This window comes from Balaenoptera physalus (genome assembly GCF_965194825.1).
Source record: "Balaenoptera physalus genome assembly, chromosome: 3".
NCBI classification, from domain to species: Eukaryota; Metazoa; Chordata; class Mammalia; order Artiodactyla; family Balaenopteridae; genus Balaenoptera; species Balaenoptera physalus.
In genome coordinates, this window is record NC_138890.1 from 1702596 (window position 1) to 1726168 (window position 23573).

The 23573-nt window shown below is 51.2% G+C and overlaps 1 protein-coding gene across 9 annotated transcripts in view; it reads right to left on the reverse strand.

Annotated features, from left to right (window-relative positions):
- Positions 1 to 11376: 11376 nt before the first annotated feature.
- Positions 11377 to 23573, reverse strand: part of CSNK1G2 (casein kinase 1 gamma 2) — a 28520-nt gene continuing 16323 nt past the window's right edge. For 3 of the 9 annotated variants that reach the window (XM_082456023.1, XM_082456024.1, XM_082456025.1), the window contains exons 2-11: positions 22172 to 22604; positions 14204 to 14244; positions 13985 to 14054; positions 13758 to 13906; positions 13413 to 13647; positions 13262 to 13347; positions 13099 to 13183; positions 12848 to 12996; positions 12412 to 12686; positions 11377 to 12291 (exon numbers count right to left, since the gene is read on the reverse strand). In XM_082456023.1, the coding sequence (XP_082312149.1) occupies positions 12237 to 12291; positions 12412 to 12686; positions 12848 to 12996; positions 13099 to 13183; positions 13262 to 13347; positions 13413 to 13647; positions 13758 to 13906; positions 13985 to 14054; positions 14204 to 14244; positions 22172 to 22355 (1329 nt within the window). In that variant the 5' untranslated portion in view covers positions 22356 to 22604 and the 3' untranslated portion in view covers positions 11377 to 12236. Of the gene's footprint in view, positions 12292 to 12411; positions 12687 to 12847; positions 12997 to 13098; positions 13184 to 13261; positions 13348 to 13412; positions 13648 to 13757; positions 14055 to 14203; positions 14245 to 14523; positions 14609 to 22171; positions 22605 to 23573 lie in introns of those variants that run through there. The other 6 variants (XM_082456031.1, XM_082456030.1, XM_082456029.1 and 3 more) reach the window with 6 other exon arrangements.

Below are 23573 nucleotides of genomic sequence, written 5' to 3' on the forward strand. Positions count from 1 at the left end.
GCAACTCACCTTCTGGAGAAAGACGGCAGTATGAGCCTCTACCAGCTGTCATGACAATGTCCTACAGCAACTCAAAAATTACAAAGCAAGAGAGAAAATGGAAACCAATCCACATGTACTTCAGAAATTGGAGTTATCACATACCTCAACATAATAAAGGCCATATAAGACAAACGTACAGCTAACATCATACTCATGGGTGAAAAGCTGAAAGCAATTCCTCTAAGATCAGGAACAAGACAAGGACTCCCACTCTTACTTTTATGCAATATAGTTTTGGAAGTCCTAGCTACAGCAATCAGAGAAGAAGAAATAAAAGGGATCCAAATTGGAAAAGAAGGAATATTGTCACTATTTGCAGATGACATGATATTATACACAGAAAATCCTCAAAACGCTACCAGAAAACTACTAGAGTTCACCAATGAATTTGGTAAAGTCGCAGGATACAAAATTAATATACAGAAATCTGTTGCATTTCTATACACTAACAATGAAATATAAGAAAAATTATGGAAACCCATGTACCATTGCTCAAAAAAAGTAAAATACTTAAGAATAAACCTACCTGAGGCAAAAGACCTGTACGTAGAAAACTATGAGATGCTGATGAAAGAAACTGAAGATGACACAAACATATGGAAAGATATACCATGTTCCTAGATTGGAAAAATCAATATTGTTAAAATGACCATACTACCCAAGGCAATCTACAGATTCAATGCAATCTCTATCAAATTACCAATGGCATTTTTCACAGAACTAGAACAAAAAAATTTTTTAATTCATATGGAAACACAATCCCAAATAGCCAGAACAATCTTGAGAAATAAGAAAAGAGCTGAAGTCAGAACACACGCCATGACTTCAGACTGTATTACAAAGCTACAGTCATCAAAACAGTATGGTACTGGCACAAAAACACACATATAGAGCACTGGAACAGCATAGAAAGCCCAGAAATAAACCCATGCACTCACTGTCAATCTATGAGACAAGGATATACAGTGGAGAAAAGACAGTCTCTTCACTAAGTGGTGCTGGGAACACTGGACAGCTAAATCTAAAAGAATGAAATTAGAACATTCTCTAACATCATATACAAAATAAACTCAAAATGGATTAAACACCTCAATATAAGATCAGATACTATAAAACCCCTACAGGAAAACATACACAGAACACTCTTTGACATGAATCACAGCAGTATCTTTTAGGATCCACCTCCTAGAGTAATGGAAACAAAAGCAAATATAAACAAATGGGAACTAATTAAACTTAAAAGCTTTAGCACAGCAAAAGAAACCATAAACAAAATGAAAGGACAACCTACGGACTGGGAGAAAATATTTGTAAACAATGTGACCTACAAGTGATTAATTTCCAAAATACACAAACAGCTCATGCAGGCTCAATATCAAAAATACAACCCGGGACTTCCCTGGTGGTCCAGTGGTTAAGACTCTGCACTCCCAAGGCAGAGGGTCTGAGTTCGATCCCCAGTCAGGGAACTAGATTCCACATGCCACAATGCCACAACTACAGGATCCTGCATGCCGCCAACTAAAAAAAAAAAAAAAAAAAAAAAAAAAAAGATCCCACGTGCCACAACAAACACCCAGTGCAGCCAAATCAATAAATATTAAAAACAAAAAAACAAACAAAACCCACAAGCCAATCAAAAATTGGGCAGAAGATCTAAACAGCCATTTCTCCAAAGATACAGATGGCCAACAGGCACATGAAAAGATGCTCATCATCACCAATTATTACAGAAATGCAAATCAAAACTACAATGAGATACCACCTCACACCAGTCAGAATGGCCATCATCAAAAAGTCTACAAACAATAAATGCTGGAGAGGGTGTGGAGAAAAGGGAACCCTCCTGCACTGTTGGTGGGAATGTAAATTGGTACGGCCATTATGGAGAACAGTATGGAGGTTCCTTAAAAAACTAAAAATAGAACTACCATATGACCTAGCAATCCCACTCCTGGGCATATATTTGGACAAAAGCATAATTCAAAAAGGTACATGCAGGGACTTTCCTGGTGGTCCAGTGGTTAAGACTTCGCCTTCCAGTGTAGGGGGTGCGGGTTCAATCCCTGGTTGGGGAGCTAAGATCCCACATGCCTCAGACCAAAAAACCAAAACATAAAACAGAAGCAATATTGTAACAAATTCAATAAAGACATTAAAAATGGTCCACGTCAAAAAAAAAAAGGTACATGTAACCCCTATGCTCATAGCAGCACTGTTGACAATAGCCAAGACATGGAAACAACCTAAATGTCCATCGACAGATGAGTGGATAAAGAAGTGCTACAAAGGGACTTCCCTGGTGGTACAGTGGTTAAGAATCCGCCTGCCAATGCAGGGGACACGGGTTCGAGCCCTGGTCCGGGAAGATCCCACACGCCACGGAGCAACTAAGCCCGTGCACCACAACTACTGAGCCTGCGAGCCACAACTACTGAGCCTGCGTGCCACAACTACTGAAGCCCACGCACCTAGAGCCCGTGCTCCGCAACAAGAGAAACCACCGCAATGAGAAGCCCGTGCACCACAATGAAGAGTAGCCCCCGCTCACCGCAACTAGAGAAAGCCCGCGCACGGCACTGAAGACCCAATGCAGCCAAAAATAAATAAATAAATAAATAAAATTAAAAAAAATATATTTCACAAGCTGTGAGGCACAGCCAATAAAAAAAAAAGTGCCACATATATAAAATGGAATACTACTCAGCCATAAAGAAAGAATGAAATAATGCCATTTGCAGCAACATCGATGGACCTAGAGATTATCATACAAAGTAAGTCAGAAAGAGAAAGACAAATATCATATGATATCCACTATATATGGAATCTAAAAAATAATACAAATGAACATATGTACAAAACAGACTCACAAACATAGAAAACAAACTTAGTTACCAAAGGGGAAAGGTGGGGGGGGGAGGGATAAATTGGGAGTATGGGATTAACATACACACACTACTATGTCTAAAATAAACAACAAGGACCTACTTATAACACAGGAAACTATATTCAATATCCTGTAGTAACCTATAGTGGAAAAGAATCTGAAGAAGAACAGATATATAGGTAACTGGATCACTTCGCTGTACACCTGAAACTAACAGAACACAGTAAATCAACTATACTTCAAAAAAAAGAAAAGAAATTGGAGTTATCAGAGAATTCATATATTCAAGACAGTAGAAAAATGGACAAAATAGATGTAATAATAATTTCAACAAGCAGAACACTCTTTGACATAAATTGTAGCAATGTCTTTTTGGATGCAGCGATGTCTTTTTGGATTCACCTCCTAGAGTAATGAAAATAAAAACAAAAATAAACAAATGGGACCTAACTAAACTTAAAAGCTTTTGAACTGCAAAGGAAACCATAAACAAAACAAAAAGACAACCTAAGAAATGGGAAAAAACATTTGCAAACGATGCGACCTACAAGGGATTAATCTCCAACATATACAAACAGCTCATGCAGCTCAATATCAAAAAAACCAAAAAACCCAATCGAAAAATGGGCAGAAGATCTAAATTGCCATTTCTCCAGAGAAGACATACAGATGGTCAAAAAACACGTGAAAAGATGCTCAACATCACTAACTGCTAGAGAAATGCAAATCAAAACTATAATACGAGGTATCACCTCACATCAGTCAGAATAGCCATCATCAAAAAGTCTACAAACAGGGACTTCCCTGGTGGCGCAGTGGTTAAGAATCCGCCTGCCAATGCAGGGCACACAGGTTCGAACCCTGGTCCGGGAAGATCCCACATGCCGCGGAGCAACGAAGCCTGTGCGCCACAACTACTGAGCCTGCACTCTACAGCCCGCAAGCCACAACTACTGAGCCTGCGCTCTAGGGCCCACGAGCCACAACTACTGAGCCCACGTGCCACAACTAGTGAAGCCCATGTGCCTAGAGCCCATACTCCGTGACAAGAGAAGCCACTGCAGTAAGAAGCCTGCACACCGCACCGAAGAGTAGCCCCCGCTCACCGTAACTAGAGAAAAAGCCCGCACACAGCAATGAAGACCCAACACAGCCAAAAATAAAATTAATTAATTAAAAAAAGGTCTACAAACAATAAATGCTGGGGAGGGTGTGGAGAAAAGGGAACCCTCCTCCACTGTTAGTGGGAATGAAAATTGGTGCAGCCACTATGGAGAACAGTATGGAGGTTCCTAAAACAACTAAAAAAAGAGCTACCATGTGATCCAGCAATCCCACACCTGGCCATATATCCAGAGAAAACCATAATTCAAAAAGATACATGCACCCCAGTGTTCATAGCAGCACTATTCACAATAGGCAAGACATAGAAGCAACCTAAATGTCCACTGACAGATGAATGCATAAAGAAGATGCAGTTCATACATACAATGGAATACTACTCAGCCATAAAAAAGAATGAAATAATGCCATTTGCAGCAACATGGATGGACCGAGAGATTCTCATACTAAGTGAAGTCAGACAGAAAAGACTAATATCATATGATATCACTTATATGTGGAATCTAAAAAATGATACAAATGAACTTATTTACAAAACAGAAACAGACTCACAGACTTAGAAAACAAACTTATGGTTACCAAAGGGGAAAGGTGGGGGGAGGGATAAATTAGGAGGTTGGGATTAACATATACACACCACTAGACATAAAACAGATAACCAACAAGGACCTACTGTATAGCACAAGGAACTCTAATCAGTAGTCTGTAATAACCTAAGTGGGAAAAGAATAGATACATGTATAACTGAGTCATTTTGCTGTACACCTAAAACACAACATTGTAAATTAACTATACTCCAATGTAAAAAAAAATTAAATGAATAAATAAGAAAAAATAACAAAATTCAACAGAGTTGGAACATATCTATATTTGACAGTCTAGCACTGAAAAATACAATACCTGTAATGAAAATATTGGCGACTAGGAGCAACAGTAGACTGGATACAACAGAAGATAGGGCAATAAGAAATGTCCAAGGTGAAGAAAAGTAAAAAGTAATAAGAATGGGAAAATGAAACAGACCATAAGGGATGGGGGACACAGTCAAAGGGCCTGACGTCTGTCAGTGGAGTCCCAGAGGAGGGGAAGAGGAAGAATGAAGAAGACTCCATGCAACGAAGACCCAATGCAGCCAAAAATAAATAAAATTTAAAAAAAATAATAATAATTTTAAAAAAATATGACTCCACGCTCCCAATGCAGTGGGCCCGGGTTCAAACCCTGGTCAGGGAACTAGATCCTGCATGCCACAACTAAAGATCCCGTGTGCTGCAACTAAGACCCGGTGCAGCCACATAAATAAATAAATATTTTAAAAAATATATTAAAAAAAAGAATTGACAGGAAAAAATTGAAAAATAGCCAAATCTATATTCATAGTTGGAGATGGACACCATCACACAGCTCTCTATAAATGACGGAAGAAATCAGGAAGGATCATTTAGATCTGAACAACACAAACAGCAGACTTGCCTAGTGGACATACACAGAACACTACTCCCAGCAACTGCAGAACACAGGCTCTTATCAAGTGCACAGGAAACAATGACCACAATAGGTAATATTCTGTACCGTAATGCAGGTTTAAGAATAATTTATCTCCTGCAGAGCATGTTCTCTGGCTAAAATGGAATCAAGCTAGAATCAATCACAGGATAACAACAAGAAATCCCCAAATGTTTGGTAATTAACTCCTTGACATAAACATAGGCTAAAATAGAAACCATATGGAAATTAAGAACTACTTTGAACTGAATGATGGTGCTTATAATACACCAAAATTTGAAGATCCTGCTAAAAGCAGAACTGAGGGGAACACTTACACTTTATGCATAGGTTGGAAAAGAAGAAAGGTTTGTTTTACTTATTTATTATCATTAATTTTTTTGGCTGCACCACACAGCTTGCAGGATCTTAGTTCCCTGACCAGGGATTTAACCCGGGCCCCGCAGTGAAAGCGCCAAGTCCTAACCACTGCACCGCCAGGGTATTCCCAAGAAGAGAGGTTTAAAATCCATGGTCTCAGGTTTCATCTTAAGACACTAGAGAATTAACAGCAAGTTCAACCCGAAACAGGAGAAATAACAAAATAATGAGGCCAAAAATGAAGCAGAAAACGAATGAAATACAAAGAAACCTTTGGTCCTTTGATAAAACAATAGCAAACGTTTCTGTACGTTTGTTTTTAAAGAAAAAACACATGACTAACACCAAACATGAGAAGCGGGGGCTTCCCTGGTGGCGCAGTGGTCAAGAATCCACCTGCCACTGCAGAGGACACGGGTTCAAGCCCGGGTCCGGGAAGATCCCACATGCCGCAGAGCAACTAAGCCCGTGCGCCACAACTACTGAGCCCTCCTGCCACAACTACTGAAGCCTGTGTGCCCTAGAGCCCGTGCTGCACAACAAGAGAAGCCACCGCAATGAGAAGCCCACATACTGCAATGAAGAGCAGCCCCCGCTCGCTGCAACTAAAGAAAGCCCGCGCGCAACAACGAAGACCCAACGCAGCCAAAAATAAATAAATAAATAAATAAATATAAAGTTTCCTTTAAAAAAAAAATGACAAGGGGGACACCACTACAGATCCTACAGACATGAAAGAGATAATAAAAGGGGTTCAATTTCTGGTTAGGATACTGTTGCGGCAGACCATAACTTTAGATGGTTAAAAATAAAACTAGAGAAAGAACAGATTCACTACAGAAATCATATACAGATACAGCCACAATGGAAAACAGCATGACGGTTCCTCAAACAATTCAAAATAGAATTCCCATATGATTCAGCAGTCCCACTTCTGGATATATATCCAAAGGAAATGAAATCAGGTATCTTGAAGAGATACATGCACCCCCCCCATGTTCACGGCAGCATTATTCACAATAGCCAAGACATGGAAATAACCTAAGTGTCCCTTGATGGATGAATAGACAAAGAAAATATGATATATACATTTTTTTCTGGTATATTATAACCACAATATCATTCCGTTCAGGATCATTCCTAATCTGCATACAGAATAAATACATATAAATCTATTTATATACATATATATGTATAGAAACATATATCACAAATCAAAACTACAATGAGGAATCACCTCACACCAGTCAGAATGGCCATCATTAAAAAGTCTACAAATAATAAATGCTGGAGAGGGTGTGGAGAAAAGGGAAACCTCCTACACTGTTGGTGGGAATGTAAATTGGTGCAGCCACTATGGAGTACAGTATGGAGGTTCCTCAGAAAACTAAAAATAGAATTACCATATGACCCAGCAATCCCACTACTGGGCATATATCCAGACAAAACTCTAACTCAAAAAGATACACGCACCCCAGTGTTCATAGCAGGACTATTTACAATAGTCAAGACAAGGAAGCAACCTAAATGTCCATCGACAGAGTAATGGATAAAGAAGATGTGGTATATATACAATGGAATACTACTCAGCCATAAAAAAGAATGAAATAATGCCATTTGCAGCAACATGGACGGACCTAGAGATTATCATACTAAGTGAAGTAAGTCAGACAAAGACAAATACCATATGATATCACTTATATGTGGAATATAAAAAATAATACAAATTAACATATTTACAAAACAGAAACAGACTCACAGACACAGAAAACAAAGTTAAAAGTTACCAAAGAGGATGGGAGGAAGGGATAAATTATGAGTTCAGGATTAACAGAAACACACTACTATACATATAATAAACAACAAGAACCTACTGTATAGCCCTGAGAACTATATTCAATATCTTGTAACAAACTATAATGGAAAACAATCTGAAAAAGAATACACACACATATATATATATACATATATATATATATAAAATTTGATCACTTTGCTATATACCCGAAACTAACACAACATTGTAAATCAACTATACTTTAAAAAAACAAACAAACAAAAACACCCATCAGAGTCAAATAACTTCAAAATATAAAAAGCAGGGCTTCCCTGGTGGCACAGTGGTTAAGAATCCGCCTGCCAATGCAGGGGACACTGGTTCGAGCCCTGGTCCGAGAAGATCCCACATGACGCGGAGCAACTGAGCCCGTGAGCCACAACTACTGAGCCCACACACCACAACTACTGAAACCCGTGCACCTAGAGCCCGTGCTCCGCAACGAGAAGCCACTGCAACGAGAAGCCCGTGCACCGCAACAGAGTAGCCCCCGCTCGCCGCAAGTAGAGAAAGCCCACGCAGAGCAACAAAGACCCAACGCAGCCAAAAATAAATTTAAAAAAAAAAGCAGCCAGACAAAAGACACATTCCTTTGAAGGGGTTAACAGTGCCAGCTCACCTCTCGTCAGGAACAACAGAACAGCATCTCTAAAATGCTGAGGCAAGAAAGTCAATTCCAAACCACCTGCCAACGCAGAATCCCATTCCCACTGAAAATACCTTCTGCTAATGTAGGCGAAATAAAGATATTTTTAGGCCACTAAAAGCTGGGAGAATTTGTTGCCAGTAAACCCGCACCACAAGACATATTAAAGGGAGCTCTTCAGGCCGAAAGGAAAGGATCTCAGATGGAACCTCTGGTGGGTCAGCAGATGAAACAAAGAGCAGTGGGAAGCGTGACCACGTGGGTGAACATACAAAACTCTTTTTAAGAATGTATTTGAGGGGCTTCCCTGGTAGCGCAGTGGTTAAGAATCCACCTGCCAATGCAGGGGACACGGGTTCGAGCCCTGGTCCGGGAAGATCCCACGTGCCGCGGAGCAACTTAGCCCATGCACCACAACTACTGAGCCTGTGCTCTAGGGCTCGCGAGCCACAACTAGAGAGAGCCCGCACACAGCAACAAAGACCCAACGCAGCCAAAAATAAATAAAATAAATTAATTTATTTAAAAAATGTATTTGAAAGACTTGACTGTATACAACGACAGGGAATTGCGGGCTTATAATATATGTCAGAAGTAAAATAAATGGCAAAAATAGCACAAGTGGGGGTAAGTGGGAATAGGCCAACACACAGGTGCCCCTCTCTTCTGCGTTCATTCCGTTTATAACGAAAACCGCCACATGAGCTGACCCCTCTGGCTCTGTCACCGCCAGAGGGCTGGCCTGGCCTCCTCTCCGCCTGCTCTCCCAGCTGCGCCATTTCCACCTCCCCACAACACAGAGGTGGCCTCTACCCGTCCATCCCGGGCCGGGCAGCACTGGCCTTCCGAGGCCTCGGTGCTGGAGGGACACCCTGGCAGCACGTGGAAGCCTCAGCTCAGGCTCGTTCCACCAGCTTCTGAAAAGGCTGAGCTGCCGAGTTCTCGGGCCTCGGTGCGTGATTCTACCTCTCTGCCTGCAGGCCCCAATCACGGCCGTCCCCTTGCACATCCTCGCAAGGACGTCCCACATCCTTGTGAGGATGTGCCTTGTGGGTGACTGTCTCCCACAGTCATGGTGGAGATTCCGGGCTCTACCTGGAAAGTCCCCTTCAGCAGCAGCAGCTTTATTTTTTATTTTTTGGCTGCGCTGCGTGGCTGGCGGGATCTGTTCCCCGACCAGGGATTGAGCTCCGGCCACAGCAGTGGAAGTGCGGAGTCCTAACCACTAGACCACCAGGGAACTCCCAGCAACAGCTTTAAATACCCGCTCTGATCTCCTTCAGACTCTGAGACCGACACTCACTCGGCCACCATCTCCTGCGTCAGCAACTGCGTCAACTCTTCACCGTCTTGTTCTGCTTCCCAGGCCTTTTCTCAGATCTTCCCTGGAGCCTCGGGCACCTTACAGTTTATCCTTCATTTCTAAAATCATTTGTTCTTTCATTTCCTTCCAGAATTGGACCAGCCATTTCCAAGTCTGGTTTTTGTCTGTGTCCATCCCTTGTTCTTGAATTTCTGATCCAAGATGGTTTCGTATCTTCCGACGCTGTTGGGACAGTCTTGCCCTTCTCCGACCTCATGCTCTCTCCTGGGGAGGCTGGGGTTCCTTGCTGGGGCACGGGACATGTTCAGGTTGTGCTGTGAACCTCTGCCTTTTGGCTTCTGCCCACCTGGCTGGCTGCCCCCCTGCTGATGCTCCCACACGGCCCAGCAGAGAGGCAGGGGTGGGCGGGAGGCCAGGCTCCCACGGGGGAGTTGGTGGTGTTACTTGCTTTGGAAGTGTGGGCAGGACGCTGCACACAGCAGGCATTCCTCCCAGTGGTTCTGTGTTGTTTGGGACAGACGGTGGGCTACCATTGTTTTCAACTACCTGGAATCCTTGTGAAACTGTTTCAAGAACTGCTGCTGTTGTGCTTTCTTAGCTGATGCTGCCGTAACAGAACAACACAGGCTGAAACCACAGATGGTATTCCTCACTCTCCTGGAGGCTGGAGTCCGAGATCGGTGCGGCTGGTTCCTGGTGAGGGCCCACGTCCCGACCTGCAGACGGCCACCTTCCCGCTGCATCCTCACCCGGCACAGAGAGCTCTGGTCTCTCTTCCTCTCCTTACAAGGACCCTAGTCCCATCATGAAGGCCCCATGCCTCCTAACACTGCCCCCACTGAGGGTCTGGCAGCACCATCTGAATGCTGGGGGACATAAACAATCAGTCCGTAGCCACCAAGGTCATTTTTCCTCAGCCGCATCCACAGTGACGCCGTCACAGGGCTTCCCACTTTGTGCTGCTGGGTTCACTCAAGACCTAACCATTCACATATAGCTGGTACCTTTTTGCTCCTGGAAGGGAAGGCTTAGGGTTAGGGTTTCAGATGGACTTGTGCAGACAAGGGCAAGGAGCCTGTCCTTCGGCTCCCGTGTCTGCTGTTCTCACTGTGATTTACTTCAATGGCTCTTTTTTCCACCAGCGCCAAGTAGACCAAACCTGGTTCTTTTTTTTTTTTTTTGGCTGCGTTGGGTCTTCATTGCCGTGTGCAGGCTTCTCACTGCGGTGGCTCCTCTTGTTGCAGGGCACAGGCTCCAGACGCACAGGCTCAGTAGTTGTAGCACGTGGGCTCAGTAGTTGTGGCTTGCGGGCTTTAGAGCACAGGCTCAGTAGCTGTGGCGCCCGGGATTAGTTGCTCCGTAGCATGTGGGATCTTCCTGGGCCAGGGCTCAAACCTGTGTCCCCCTGCATTGGCAGGCGGATTCTTAACCACTGCGCCACCAGGGAAGTCCCAAACCCGGTTCTTACATTCACTTCAGTTCTGTTACCTTGTTTCCGACCGTTCATTTCTCCTGAGCAAGGGGGCTGCCACTCCCTGGCTCCTTCCCCAGTTGTCCTGCCTCCTAGCCTGTCCCTTCCCAGGGACTTGGCTATCTGAGCTGCTGCTTGCCTCAGCCAAGCCCCTTGGAAAGACTGGACACCACGCTTGGAATTGGTTTCATTTTCCTTTATTTTTTTAAAAAAGCCCCTAAGTTCTATGGCTTCCAGGAAGCATCAGAGAAACGGAATTGCCATTTCTGTACACTTTTTGTAAAGCAAGACCTAGACGCACACGCGGGGCGCCCCCAGTTGCTCTGCCCTCAGCACGCGGGCCCCAGGGGACCACGGGGGCTGCATCGACGGGCTGCCCGCTCCGCACGCACCTGCGGGGCTCGGATGGGCTTTAAGGCGCTTGTCTCCACGGCTCGGCCGGCAGCGCAGAGCGACACAAGGAGCCTGCGGGCACGCGCCGCCCACGGGCCACGCGGTAGCCACCCCGAGTTCCAGGCCGGCGGCTCCACGAGCAGGTGCGCAGGACCCCCGCGGGCCGCGCCCGCCGGCCTAGGCTTTGGTGCAGCATTTTGGTTGGGGGCCGCTCCCATCCCGCCTTCCCCTTTGGTCTGGGGAGGCCCAGGGCGGGCTCACCCCTGGCAGCAACGCCCCGCAGCGCCCCCTCGAGAAAACGGCCTTTGGATCGAGGGAGACAAGCTGCACTTTATGACACTAACGGGCGAGCGGCGGGCTGGACGGAGGCGGCCACGCTACTCACTCAGCAGACGCGCAGGGGCACAAGGCAGGGCGGCCGCTGTGGTTTTCTCTCTTCCTTGTTTTAAATAGTTAATGCTCTCGGAGGGGAGGACTAGACACAGGTGTAGAAATCTCGGCCAAAGTCTTACGTGAAGGAAGTGACCCCACGCGGGGGCCGGCAGCTCTGCCGGGCCTGCAGTCTGCGTCCGGCGGTGGCCACGCGGCCGTGGACAAGCGGGCCCCGAGGGGCTGCGGCGGGAGGCTTCAGAGGCCACTGCCCCGGGGTCACTTGTGTCGCTGCAGAGATTTTCTCTTCCTCCTCTTGAAGAAACAGCAGCACCTGGAAGGGGCGGGCACAGGCTAGGAGGCGGCGCAGGCTGGAGAAGAAGGGGATGGGGGAAACGGGCACGAGGGGGCGGGCCCAGGGAGCCCCAGCCCCCAGCAAGCGCGGCAGCCTTACTTGGTGTCGCCGGCCACCTCCACCTCCGCGGGGGCCGTGATGGGGGCACTGGAGTGGCCAGCGGTGGGGTCGTCGGCATTCAGCTCCCCGTGCGTGGAGTTCAGTGCCTGCGGGGCGAGAGGGGCAGGGGAGTCCTGTAGGCCCTGCTTTGCCCCCCCCCACGCTGCTGGGGTCCTCGGCCGGCCCCTCACCTGGTTTTTGCTGTATAGCAGGGCTTTTTCCCGAACCTGAGGCTGCGAGGGCAGGTCGGTGTGGACCGTGCCGATGGGCGTGGGCTGCAAGGGGGCAGGATGCGGCTGAGGCCCGGCAGCCACTCCCCCGCCCCCTCGTCACGTGCCAGCCACCCCCGCCCCCGAGCACAGGGGCTTCAGGGTCCTTGCCAGCTGCCCCCACGCGCCAGGGGCCCCTCCAGCGCCAGCGCCCCCCCCTCACGTACCAGGGGCTTCCCGGCCCAGTCATACTCGTAGTCGAACACGAAGCCGCTGCGGTCAAAGAGGTCGGTGAAGAGCTTGCGCAGGTAGTCGTAGTCTGGCTTCTCAAAGAAGTCCAGGCGCCGCACGTAGCGAAGGTACGTGGCCATCTCCTCTGCGGACAGCGACAGGGCTGGGGGGCGTGGAGGAGCGGGGGCGGGCGGCACTGGGCAGGGGGTCTGCGGGGAGCGCGGGGGCCGGGGGGACAGACCCTCACCTGGGAAGCTCTCACAGAGCACCTCGATGGGCGTGGCCCGCTTGGTGTCCCCGATCTTCTGGTAGCGCTCCTTGAGCGTGTCGGCCTGCAGGGAGAGCGCGGTCGGCACCGAGGCGCCGCCTGCGGGAGGCCCCCATCCCCGCCCCGGCCCCGGCGCGCCCACCTTGAGCCCCTGCCAGGGCAGGCTGCCGCGCAGGAAATACATGAACATGTGGCCCAGCGCCTCCAGGTCATCACGGCGGCTCTGCTCTGCGGGGGGGACGGCAGGTCAGCGCAGCCCTCGCGCCCCCCCGCCCACCCCGCGCGCCGCTCACCCTTGCCCAGGTGCGTGTTGATGCTCATGTAGCGCGCCGTGCCCGTCAGGCTCTTGTGCTCGCGGTACGGGATGTGCTTCTTGGTCTCGGGGTCGATGTACTCCTTGGCCAGGCCGAAGTCGATGATGTGGATGGCGTGCTGCCGCTTGGTGCCCGGTCGCCCCACCAGGAAGTTCTCGGGCTTCACGTCGCGGTAGATGAGGCTCTTGGTGTGCACGTACTCCATGCGCGTGATCTGCGGGCGGGCGGGCGGGCGGGCGGGCCTCAGCGGGCTCCCTCTGCCCTGCCCACCTTCCCTCTGCCGCCCCACAGTGCCCGGCCCCCTCGCCCTCCCGCGGCCCGCACCAGCTGGATGGCGATCATGAGCACCGTCTTGAGTGTGAACGTGCGGTCGCACAAGTCGAACAGGTCCTCCAGGCTGGGTCCGAGCAGCTCCAGCACCATGGCGTTGTACTTCCCGCACGGGCCGAAGTAGTAGACCTGAGGGACGCCCTCTGCGGGCGGAGGACACACAGACTCACGCGACGCCCGGGCGGGCTCCCCCTGCGCTCCCACACCCGGCCCCGGGGTACCTGCGGCGCTGAGCTGCTTGTAGAAGCGGTACTCCAGGTGCAGCTGTGGCGCCCGGGACTTGATGGGCTCCTGGGAGGGACGAGGGGACGCATGGATGTCACACAGGGCGCGGTCCTGCCCTCCTCCCGGCCCGTGGGGACAGCCTCTGCTGGGGGCTGGCGAGGGGCCGGCCCGGCCCGGGCTGGGGACTGGGGGCAGGGGGCAGGGCCCGGACTCACCAATTTGATAGCTACGTATTCATTTGTATAGAGATTCTTTCCTGTGGGAGGAGAGGCACGTCAGGTCGGCAGGACCCCCAGCACACAGGAGACCGCTCACGACCCACCCCTCCAAGGGGCACCTCCTGTTCCGCGGCAGCCCTCCTTGAGCGTGGCCCATCCCTCCCGGACCTGGAAGGGAAAAGGATGGGCCCATCCCTCCCGGGCTCGCAAGGTACTCCCACCAGCTGTGGGAACCCCCATCTGCCCCCGCACCCTCATCTCCTGGGCCCCCTCCCTGCCATCCTGCCCTCTCCTCCAGCACCGCCCCCCAGGCCAACCCTGCCTCCGCCCACTCGGGGCTGCTCCCAAGTCCTCTGCGGGATCCTTCCCGCCAGCACGCCAACGCGCTCCAACTTCTCCCATCTAAAAAAGTGAAAACACAACAAAGAGTCCTGGTGACCCCAAGGCCTTTCTTCAGCTCCAGCCGCAGGGAACCTGGAGGAGACATCACACCCCTCCCACACACCCTCCTCACCGTCCCCAGACGCTCTGTGAGGACCCCCCGCCGCCTGACCTGCGCTCACCGCTCCGGCCTCTAGGGACCCCCGAGGGCGCCCCCCCATTCCGTAACACCAGGAACTCCGGCCTTGAGCTGTACACGTCCAATGGACAAGCCTCGCCCCCTCGCTGTGAAGCAGGGGCCCCGGCCAGGAACCCATCAGGAGGGAGCGTAACCTGCGTCCTCAGCTTAGACAGACATGCCTGGGGCAGGACGTCTCCCGCGGCCCATCGCTGGCCCACCTGGACCTCCAGGTGCCCACGGAGAACAAGCCACGGCGCTCAACCTCACAAAACTGCAAAAACACAAGCTCCAGAACCCGGCGGAGCTCAGCTTTTCACCTGCTACAGTTCCTACCACTGGCTGAGCCCCAGAGAGCGCGGCCCCAGCCCCTGGGCGGCCGTCTGCACGCACAGTGAGCGCCGTGTACACCGCTCCACCCTCTCCGCCCCTCCCACCTTTCCAGGTCCTCAGCCCCAGACTCAGCCCCTCGGTGCGCTGCTCCTCCAGGCGACCTCACGCCCGAAGCGCCGCGCTGCTGCATCTTATTTCTGAGAGGATCCAGTGTGGGAAGACGCCTCAGTCTCCTCTCCATCCCACTGCAGTGGGACAATCTGGGAGACAGCTGCACCAGGCCGTTCCGCCCCACCCACGGGTGGCCGAGACACCGGTGTGTACGACCCCACGAGCCGAGGTCGGGGGCCCGCATGCCTGTCAGTCAGTCCCCCGGGTCCCTGCCCATCCCGGGTGTCTCATCACTGTGGTGCCTGGCCTAGAGTCTTCAGCTCAGCCTCAGCTCCTCCAGGGCCTTGGTTTCCATCCCAGTCTATAGAGTCAGCTGGTCCCCAGACACCTGCAGGGGTGGCCCCGAGTCTGCAGAAAACCATCCCGTCCACGTCTCCAGAGTCAACTTCTCTCAGCGATGTTCTTAGTGCTCAGCGTAGAGAGAGTGTGCGGCCTTTGTTAGATTTATTCTGCAAGCACCTGATGGGTTTTGGTGCTCTTACACGATCAGGACTATTCTTAAATTTTTATTTTCCAATTGTTGCTCCAACAGAGAAATACAGTTGATCTGTGTTGGTATATGCAGCAGCCTTACTAAACTCATTCCTTTCTAATTGTTTACTGAAAGACTACTCTGGCCTCCGCACGTGGACAATCAAGCCGTCCGAGACAGGTCACAGCTGTGTTTCTTCCTCTCCCAGCTTTCTTCCTCTGCTCCGTTCACTGCCACCGTGAGGAGGGGGTGCCCACAGGGGCCCCTCCTGCAGATTCCACTCCCTCGGTTACTACGAGTAAAAGGCACCCAGTGGCAGAGAAAGAAAGCGCCCATCTAGTCCTCGTTCTCATTTTCATTAAATAACAGGCATGCCTCTTGTGTTTCCCCTCAACATTTTATTATGAAAGTTTCACACATTCAGAAAAGCGGGAAGAGCTGTGTGCAGGGAGCCCCACGCCCTGGCTGCCTGGGTCACACAATTCGCGATTGCTCTGTTCTGCTGCACAGCTGCGCAGCTATCACCTGTTCATCTCATTTTCAGATGCATCTGGAAGTTGCAGACCTCAGTACCCTGCCCCCTAAACACTGCAGCCTGCAGATCAACTTCGATTTGTACTTAGTGCTTGTCTTTCCCTTGGGAGGAGGCATTTACCTGGGAAACGCACAGCATTTGATGAGCTCTGGCAAATGCGTGCTCCTGTGCCACCCCGATCCCATGAGGACAGAGCGCGTCACCGCCACCTCACCTCCCGAGAGGCGGAACCACCGCACATGCTCCCTGCTCCTTGGGGTTCCCTGCACACGCATGACGCGGCTCGCTCTGGCTTCCTGCCCGGGCGCGTCCGTCGCAGCACAGACACACCTGGCCCGTCTCCAGTGTCCGTTACTGAACGCTGCGCACGGGCCTTCCCGCGAGGGTCGGGTCACTTCTCGGGCAGGTTTGCTGGCTTGTGCTGCACACGGAGCAGAAGTCCTGTCTGGGGCCAACAAGGCGAGGCGCCCTCCACGCCCCCCAGCCGCTTGTCCGTCTGCTTCTGGGAGGTGTCTGTTCAGATCTCTTGCCCAGTTTTAATCGCAGCACCTGTTTTTTTATTACTGACCAAGCTGTTGTCTTCTCCTGCGTCCTGGGTACCAGCACTTTGTCCAATGGTGCTCAGCAAATAGCACCTCCCAGTCTGTGGCTCGCCTACTCGCACTTTTTTTTTTTTAATTTAATTTTACTTATTTTTGACTGCTTTGGGTCTTCGTTGCTGTGTGCGGGCTTTCTCTAGTTGCAGTGAGCGGGGGCTACTCTTCGTTGCAGTGCCCGGGCTTCTCACTGCGGTGGCTTCTCTTGTTGCGGAGCTCGGGTTCTAGACACGCGGGCTTCAGTAGTTGTGGCACGCGGGCTCAGTAGTTGTGGTGCGAGGGCTTAGTTTCTCCGTGGCATGTGGGATCCTCCCGGACCAGGGATCGAACCCGTGTCCCCTGCATTGGCAGGCGGATTCTTAACCACTGCGCCACCAGGGAAGTCCCCCTACGCGTGCTCTTAACAACATTTTTGGATATTTAAACTTTGATGATGTCTAACTGATCCTTTCTGGTAACTGGTCATCTTATTCTGTGTCTTGGTCAAGAAACCTCCTGTTTTGACTGTGCACGTGGGGAAGTCAAAGTCCTGGAGCCCAGCTGAGTTTAAGGTGAGCGTGTGTGTGGGCACGTGCACGCGGGCGTCTGAAGTCTGGATTTACAGTTTCCCGGGGACCTCGGTGCTCCAGGCTCTGAGCCTCACCAACAGCCAGCTCAGCAGCAGGTGTGAAAAGTGGGAGAGTCTGCAAGGCCTGACAGAGAACGCCTCCGGGGGGCCAGGAGCAGAAGGGAGATGCCGGGGCTGCACAGGGCAGGAAGACGCTGGAGCCTCCACCACCCAGAGCACGGAGGCCGCCCTGAACTCCCCGGACATTTGGCTGAGAACTCAGAAAGCCCACACACTGGGAGGGGGCAACTCCAGCCCTTGAGTAATGCCTGCTCACCACCCACCCTATCAAAGCTGAAAAACAGCCCCCGATGGGGTCAAGATGAGTCACCAGGATGAAGCATGACCCAGACCTCACGTGTGGCACCCACACTGTCCAACACACAATACAACATCACTAGACATGTGAGAAAAGGAACAGCACTGCAAGGAGGAAAAACAGCGTCAAAGGCACCACAGACACTGCATTTAAAACAGCTACTGCAAAAGGGAACGCTCCTGCACTGTTGGTGGGAATGTAAATTGGTGCAGCCAGCCACTGTGGAAGACAGTATGGAGGTTCCTCAGAAAACTAAAAAGAGAATTACCATATGATCCAGCAATCCCACTCCTGGGCACATATCCAGACAAATCTCTAATCCAAAAAGATACATGAACCCCTGTGTTCATTAGCAGCATTATTTACAACAGTCAAGACATGGAAACAACCTAAATGTCCATCAACAGAGGAATGGAGAAAAAAGATGTGGTGTACACACACACACACACACACACACACACACACACACACACACACACACAGTGGAATACTACTCAGCCATAAAAAAGAATGAAATAATACCATTTGTGGCAACATGGATTGACCTAGAGATTATCATATTAAGTGAAGCAAGTCAGAAAAAGAAAGACAAACACCATATGATAGCACTTATATGTGGAGTCTATCTATGAAACAGAATCACAGACATACAGGACGGACCGGTGGTTGCCAAGGAGGAGGGGTTGGGGGAGGGATGGAGTGGGAGATTGGGGTTAGCAGATGTTAGCTAAGACGTCAGCAGATACAACAAGGTCCTACTGTATCGCACAGAGAACTATATTCAGTATCCTATGATAAACCAATATGAAAAAGAATATTTAAAAAAGAATATATGTATAACTGAATCACTTTGCTGTACAGCAGAAATTAATACAACATTGTAAGTCAACTATACCTCAATTTAAAAAAAGCTGGGACTTCCCTGGTGGTCCAGTGGTTAAGAATCTGCCTTCCAATGCAGGGGATGCGGGTTCGATCCCTGGTCAGGGAACTAAGATCCCACACGCCGCAAGGCAACTAATCCCACACGCCTTAACTAGACAGCCCATGCGCCACAACTACAGAGCCCATGCGCTCTGGAGCCTGCATGCCACAACTAGAGAGAAGCCTGTGCACTGCGACAAAGATCCCGCGCGCCGCAACTAAGACCCAATGCAGCCAAAAATAAGTAAGTAAAATAAATAAATATATTTTTTTAAAAAGCTATTCCAAGTATGTTCGAGGATTTTAAGGAAAAGATGGGCAAAATGAACAAGCAGATGGGAAATCTCAACAGAATAAGGAAATAAAATGGAAGTGAAAAATACCGTGTATCAAATGAAAAATTCAGTGGATGTATCAAATAATATATTGGACGCTGCAGAAAAAAACAAGGGTGAGCTTACAATAAGGCAATAAAAACTATCCAGGCTGAAGAAAGAAAAGAGACTAAAAAAAAAAACTGAGAGGGACCACAGAAGTCCACCCACTGGAGTGAAGGTTCTGAGCCCTACATCAGGCTTCCCAACCTGGGGGTCCAGCAACGGGAGGAGGAATTCATAGAGAATCAGACTTTGAAGCCTAGTGGGAATTGATTGCAGGACTTCTACAGGACTGGGGAAACAGAGACCCCACTCTTGGAGGGCGCACACAAAATAGTGTGCGCATCGGGACCCAGGAGAAGGAGCAGTGACCCCGGGGGAGACTGAACCAGACCTACCTGCTAGTGTTGGAAGGTCTCCGGCAGAGGCGGGGGGGTGGCTCTGTTTCACCGTGGGGACAAGGACATTGGCAGCAGAAGTTCTGGGAAGTACTCCTTGGCGTGAGCCCTCCCAGAGTCTGTCATTAGCCCCACCAAAGAGCCCAGGTAGGCTCCAGTGTTGGGTTGCCTCAGGCAAAACAACCAACAGGGAGGGAACCCAGCCCCACCCATCAACAGTCAAGTGGATTAAAGTTTTACTGAGCTCTGACCGCCACAGCAACAGTCAGCTCTACCCACCACCAGAGCCTCCCATCAAGCCTCTTAGATAGCCTCATCCACCAGAGGGCAGACAGCAGAAGCAAGAAGAACTACAATCCTGCAGCCTGTGGAACAAAAACCACAGTCACAGAAAGATAGACAAGATGAAAAGGCAGAGGGCTATGTACCAGACGAAGGAACAAGAAAAAACCCCAGAAAAACAACTAAATGAAGTGGAGATAGGCAACCTTCCAGAAAAAGAATTCAGAATAACAATAGTGAAGATGATCCAGGACCTCGGAATAAGAATGGAGGCAAAGATCGAGAAGATGCAAGAAATGTTTAACAAAGACCTAGAAGAATTAAAGAACAAACAGACAGAGATGAACAATACAATAACTGAAATGAAAACTACACTAGAAGGAATCAATAGCAGAATAACTGAGGCAGAAGAACGGATAAGTGACCTGGAACACAGAATGGTGGAATTCACTGCTGCGGAACAGACTAAAGAAAAAAGAATGAAAAGAAATGAAGACAGCCTAAGAGACCTCTGGGACAACATTAAACGCAACAACATTCGCCTTATAGGGGTCCCAGAAGGAGAAGAGAGAGAGAAAGGACCAGAGTATTTTACTGTTTTTGTTGTTTTCTATAATAAAATGTTTTTAAAAATTAAAAAAAAAAAAAAAAAACAACTGAGAGGAAACTGAGGGACCTGCAGGACAGCATCAAACACTCCTAATGCGTGACTGGAGTATGAGAATGAGAGACGAAACAGAGGCAGAAAGAACATTTGAGGTAACGATGGCAAAGTTTTTCCAAATTTAAGAAAAGAGTGTTAATATACATATCTTAGAAGCGCAATGAACCCAAAGCAGGATAAACAGAAAGAAAACCACACCTAAATTAAGGCCGAATCAAAATCTGAAGCCAGAGATAAAAAGAAAATCTTTGAAACAGGCACAAGACAAGACATACTATATATAGGAGAACAGTGGTCAACAGTAGTCATCAGGGAAATGCAAATAAAGCCCACAGTGAGGCACCACTTCACACCCGCTAGCACGCTCCAAATGGAAAAGCCTGACAACTCCAAGTTGATGAGGATGTGGGATACTGAGAACCTTCACACGCTGCCCGCGGGAGTTTAAAGTGGTACGACTGCTTTGGAAACCAGCCTGGCAGTTTCTCATAAGCACACGTGACCCAGCACTTTAATGAAAACACTCGTGCACGAGACTTGAAGAAGGGTGCTCAGGGCAATTTTATTCACAACACCCCAAATCTGGGCACAGTCAAATGTCCCTGAGCAGGAGAACGCACGAACAAAACGGGGTGCAGTCATACAAATGGACAGAGTAACAAACAGAGACTAACTGCAGGCCCAGCAAACCTCATGCACTGAGCAGGAGGAGCCTGGCAGGAAAGAACACAGTTGCCCCTCGGCCTCCAGGAGCCCCAGAGGATACCGAACTCTGCAGCCGCTCCAGCCCCTGACATAAAACCGCACAGCACCACCAATACAGTCAGCCCTCTGTACCGCGGGTCTCGCATACTGAGGTATGGAGCAACAACCAAACCTTGATTCTTAAAAAGCGTTTTAAGCCGAAAGCCGCTACCCCCGCAGTCCCCGGCGCACGCTCCACCATCTGTTTACCCAGACCTGTGCTGTTTAGGCTGCGGCTCCCAATGCCAAGGCCAGAACCCAGGACAGCCATCTGGGTCCCCAAAGCCGCAAGGGGCACCCCCAGGCTGTAGGACAGGACTGGGCCGGGGGACGTGCGTGTGCGCACACATACGTGCCCACGCTAATGGGGCAGCAGGGCTGGGTCGCGGAGGCCCCGTCAGGGGAAGCTGAGGAGTCGGCCACCGTGCGGCGCAGGTCGCGCTGGGCACGCGGGGCCCCGCACTCTGGGGAGGGCGCCCGTCTCTCCCACGCCTCCACCCTTCCCATGAGCAGTTTGGGCCCCCGCTGCTGACAGCCCACTGGCCCAGAAACCCAGAGCCCGGGGCAGTGAGGATCTGCTGCTGAGCCCCATCCCAGCGCCTCTGGCACGGCCAAGGTTCAGGCTCAGGACGGGCCTCTCCTCCCAGCCTTGCGGGGCCGCTGGGCGTGTCAGACACCAGCAACACCAGCCGACAGACACGGACCACTAGACAGGGGCTGGGGGTCGCCCACCACTAAGCTCCAACCACTTAGTGCTGTGCAGGAGACCCTGCACCCCTGGACCCCCAGCTCCGCGTCGCCATCCTCCCGAGCTCTGTGGGCCTGGAGCCCCCGGCACAACCGGCCCACAGCTGTCGGGGTCCAGCCCTCTGCAGAGCCTCCTCCGGGGGCGGGGAACAGAAACCCACAAGCGCTTACCTGCGTCCCCAGCCCTCACGACCACCCCCGCCCCCGCGTCCCCGGAAGTGAACGAGCGGGGCTCACCTAGCCGGAGCTCCCCGAAGTTGCCACAGCCTATCTTCTTCCCGACCCGGAAGTTGGGGCCCACCATCAGGACCCCCGAGCTGGTCCCCGAGCTCCGGACGCCGTGGCTGCTCCGGCCGGCGGCCTTGGACATTCTCCGGCCCTCCTCCGACTCCCCTTTCCCTCCTTTCTTGTCAAAATCCATAAGTTTGTGGTACCCTGGCCTCTCCACGGTGACTCTGCTGCCGTGCAAATCCCGGCTCCACGGAGACCTGCGGTCGCGGTGGCTCTTCGGGGCTAGCACCCCATGGCGCCCAGCGGGCTCCTGCTAGTGAGACACGGGCACTTGCGAGGGCCTGGCCGCAGCGCTCATCTTGGTGGCCTCGGGGTCACGCATGGGGGGAGGACACATGCTGCTGACAGGTCCTGGGGGCTCAAATCTCGTGGCTCTCAGCTGCAGGAGAAACAGAGGCGCGGGTTAGAAGGCCGCAATGCACCCACCCGCCCGCCCGCCCGCCACGCACCCCGGGGCCCAGAGCACAGCCTGGCCGGGGACCCGGGACTGGGCGTTAAGTGGTGGCGGGACTGCGTTCTGGAAAGATCTCTGACATGCAGGTGCGACCTGTGACCTTCTGGGGGCAGAGGGGAGGGAGGCTCGTGCAACCTGTGACCTTCTGGGGGCAGAAAGGGAGGGAGGCCCGGGCCTCCGAGAATTCCATGTGCCACCTGCCAGCCCACCCCAGGCTAGAGGATGGCTGTGCTGGGAGAGGAGACGCCTAGTTGAGCAACAGAGGCCCCAGCACTGCTCCTCGGAAAAGGAGAGGTGCAGAGCAGAAAGTGCCCGAGGCTAGGAGACAGGCCCCTGCCACAGACCCGGGGGGCCTCCGAGCTGCCTCTCCCCCACCCCACCCCTGCCCAATATCCAGGTGACATCAACGTCCCCGGGCCTCGTTCCAGGAGCCCGTGACCCTGTGGTCAGGTGGGTGACCGGCTGCTGCTGCGGGAGAGTGAGCAGGCAGGAGGGGCTGCGAGGGCCCCGAGGGCAGGCAGATGGGCTCTGAGCCTGACGGGGCTGGCTGGACACGTGCCCCCAAGGCGAGTCCGGCCTGGCCTCTCCAGCAGAAAGCTGGGCTGTGGAGGGAACGGCGGGCACCCCGATAGCCCTCCGGGTTACAGGGAGGGGCTGGCCACCCGAGCTGGGGGGTGGCGATACACCCCCAAGGTCTGTCTGTGGTGCCGGCTTCTCCCTCCTCCCACCCCCGTGTAGACTAGTCACCCTGCAGCTCAGACGGACGGGGCTCTCCCCTGCCAGCTGGCCGAGCCTCTCAAGCCGCCCCCTCCTCTCAGCGAGGGTCACAGGCCCTCCCACAGCGCGGCGCCCTCCTACAGGCCCTCGCCTCATCCTGTCTCCTCTGGCCAACTC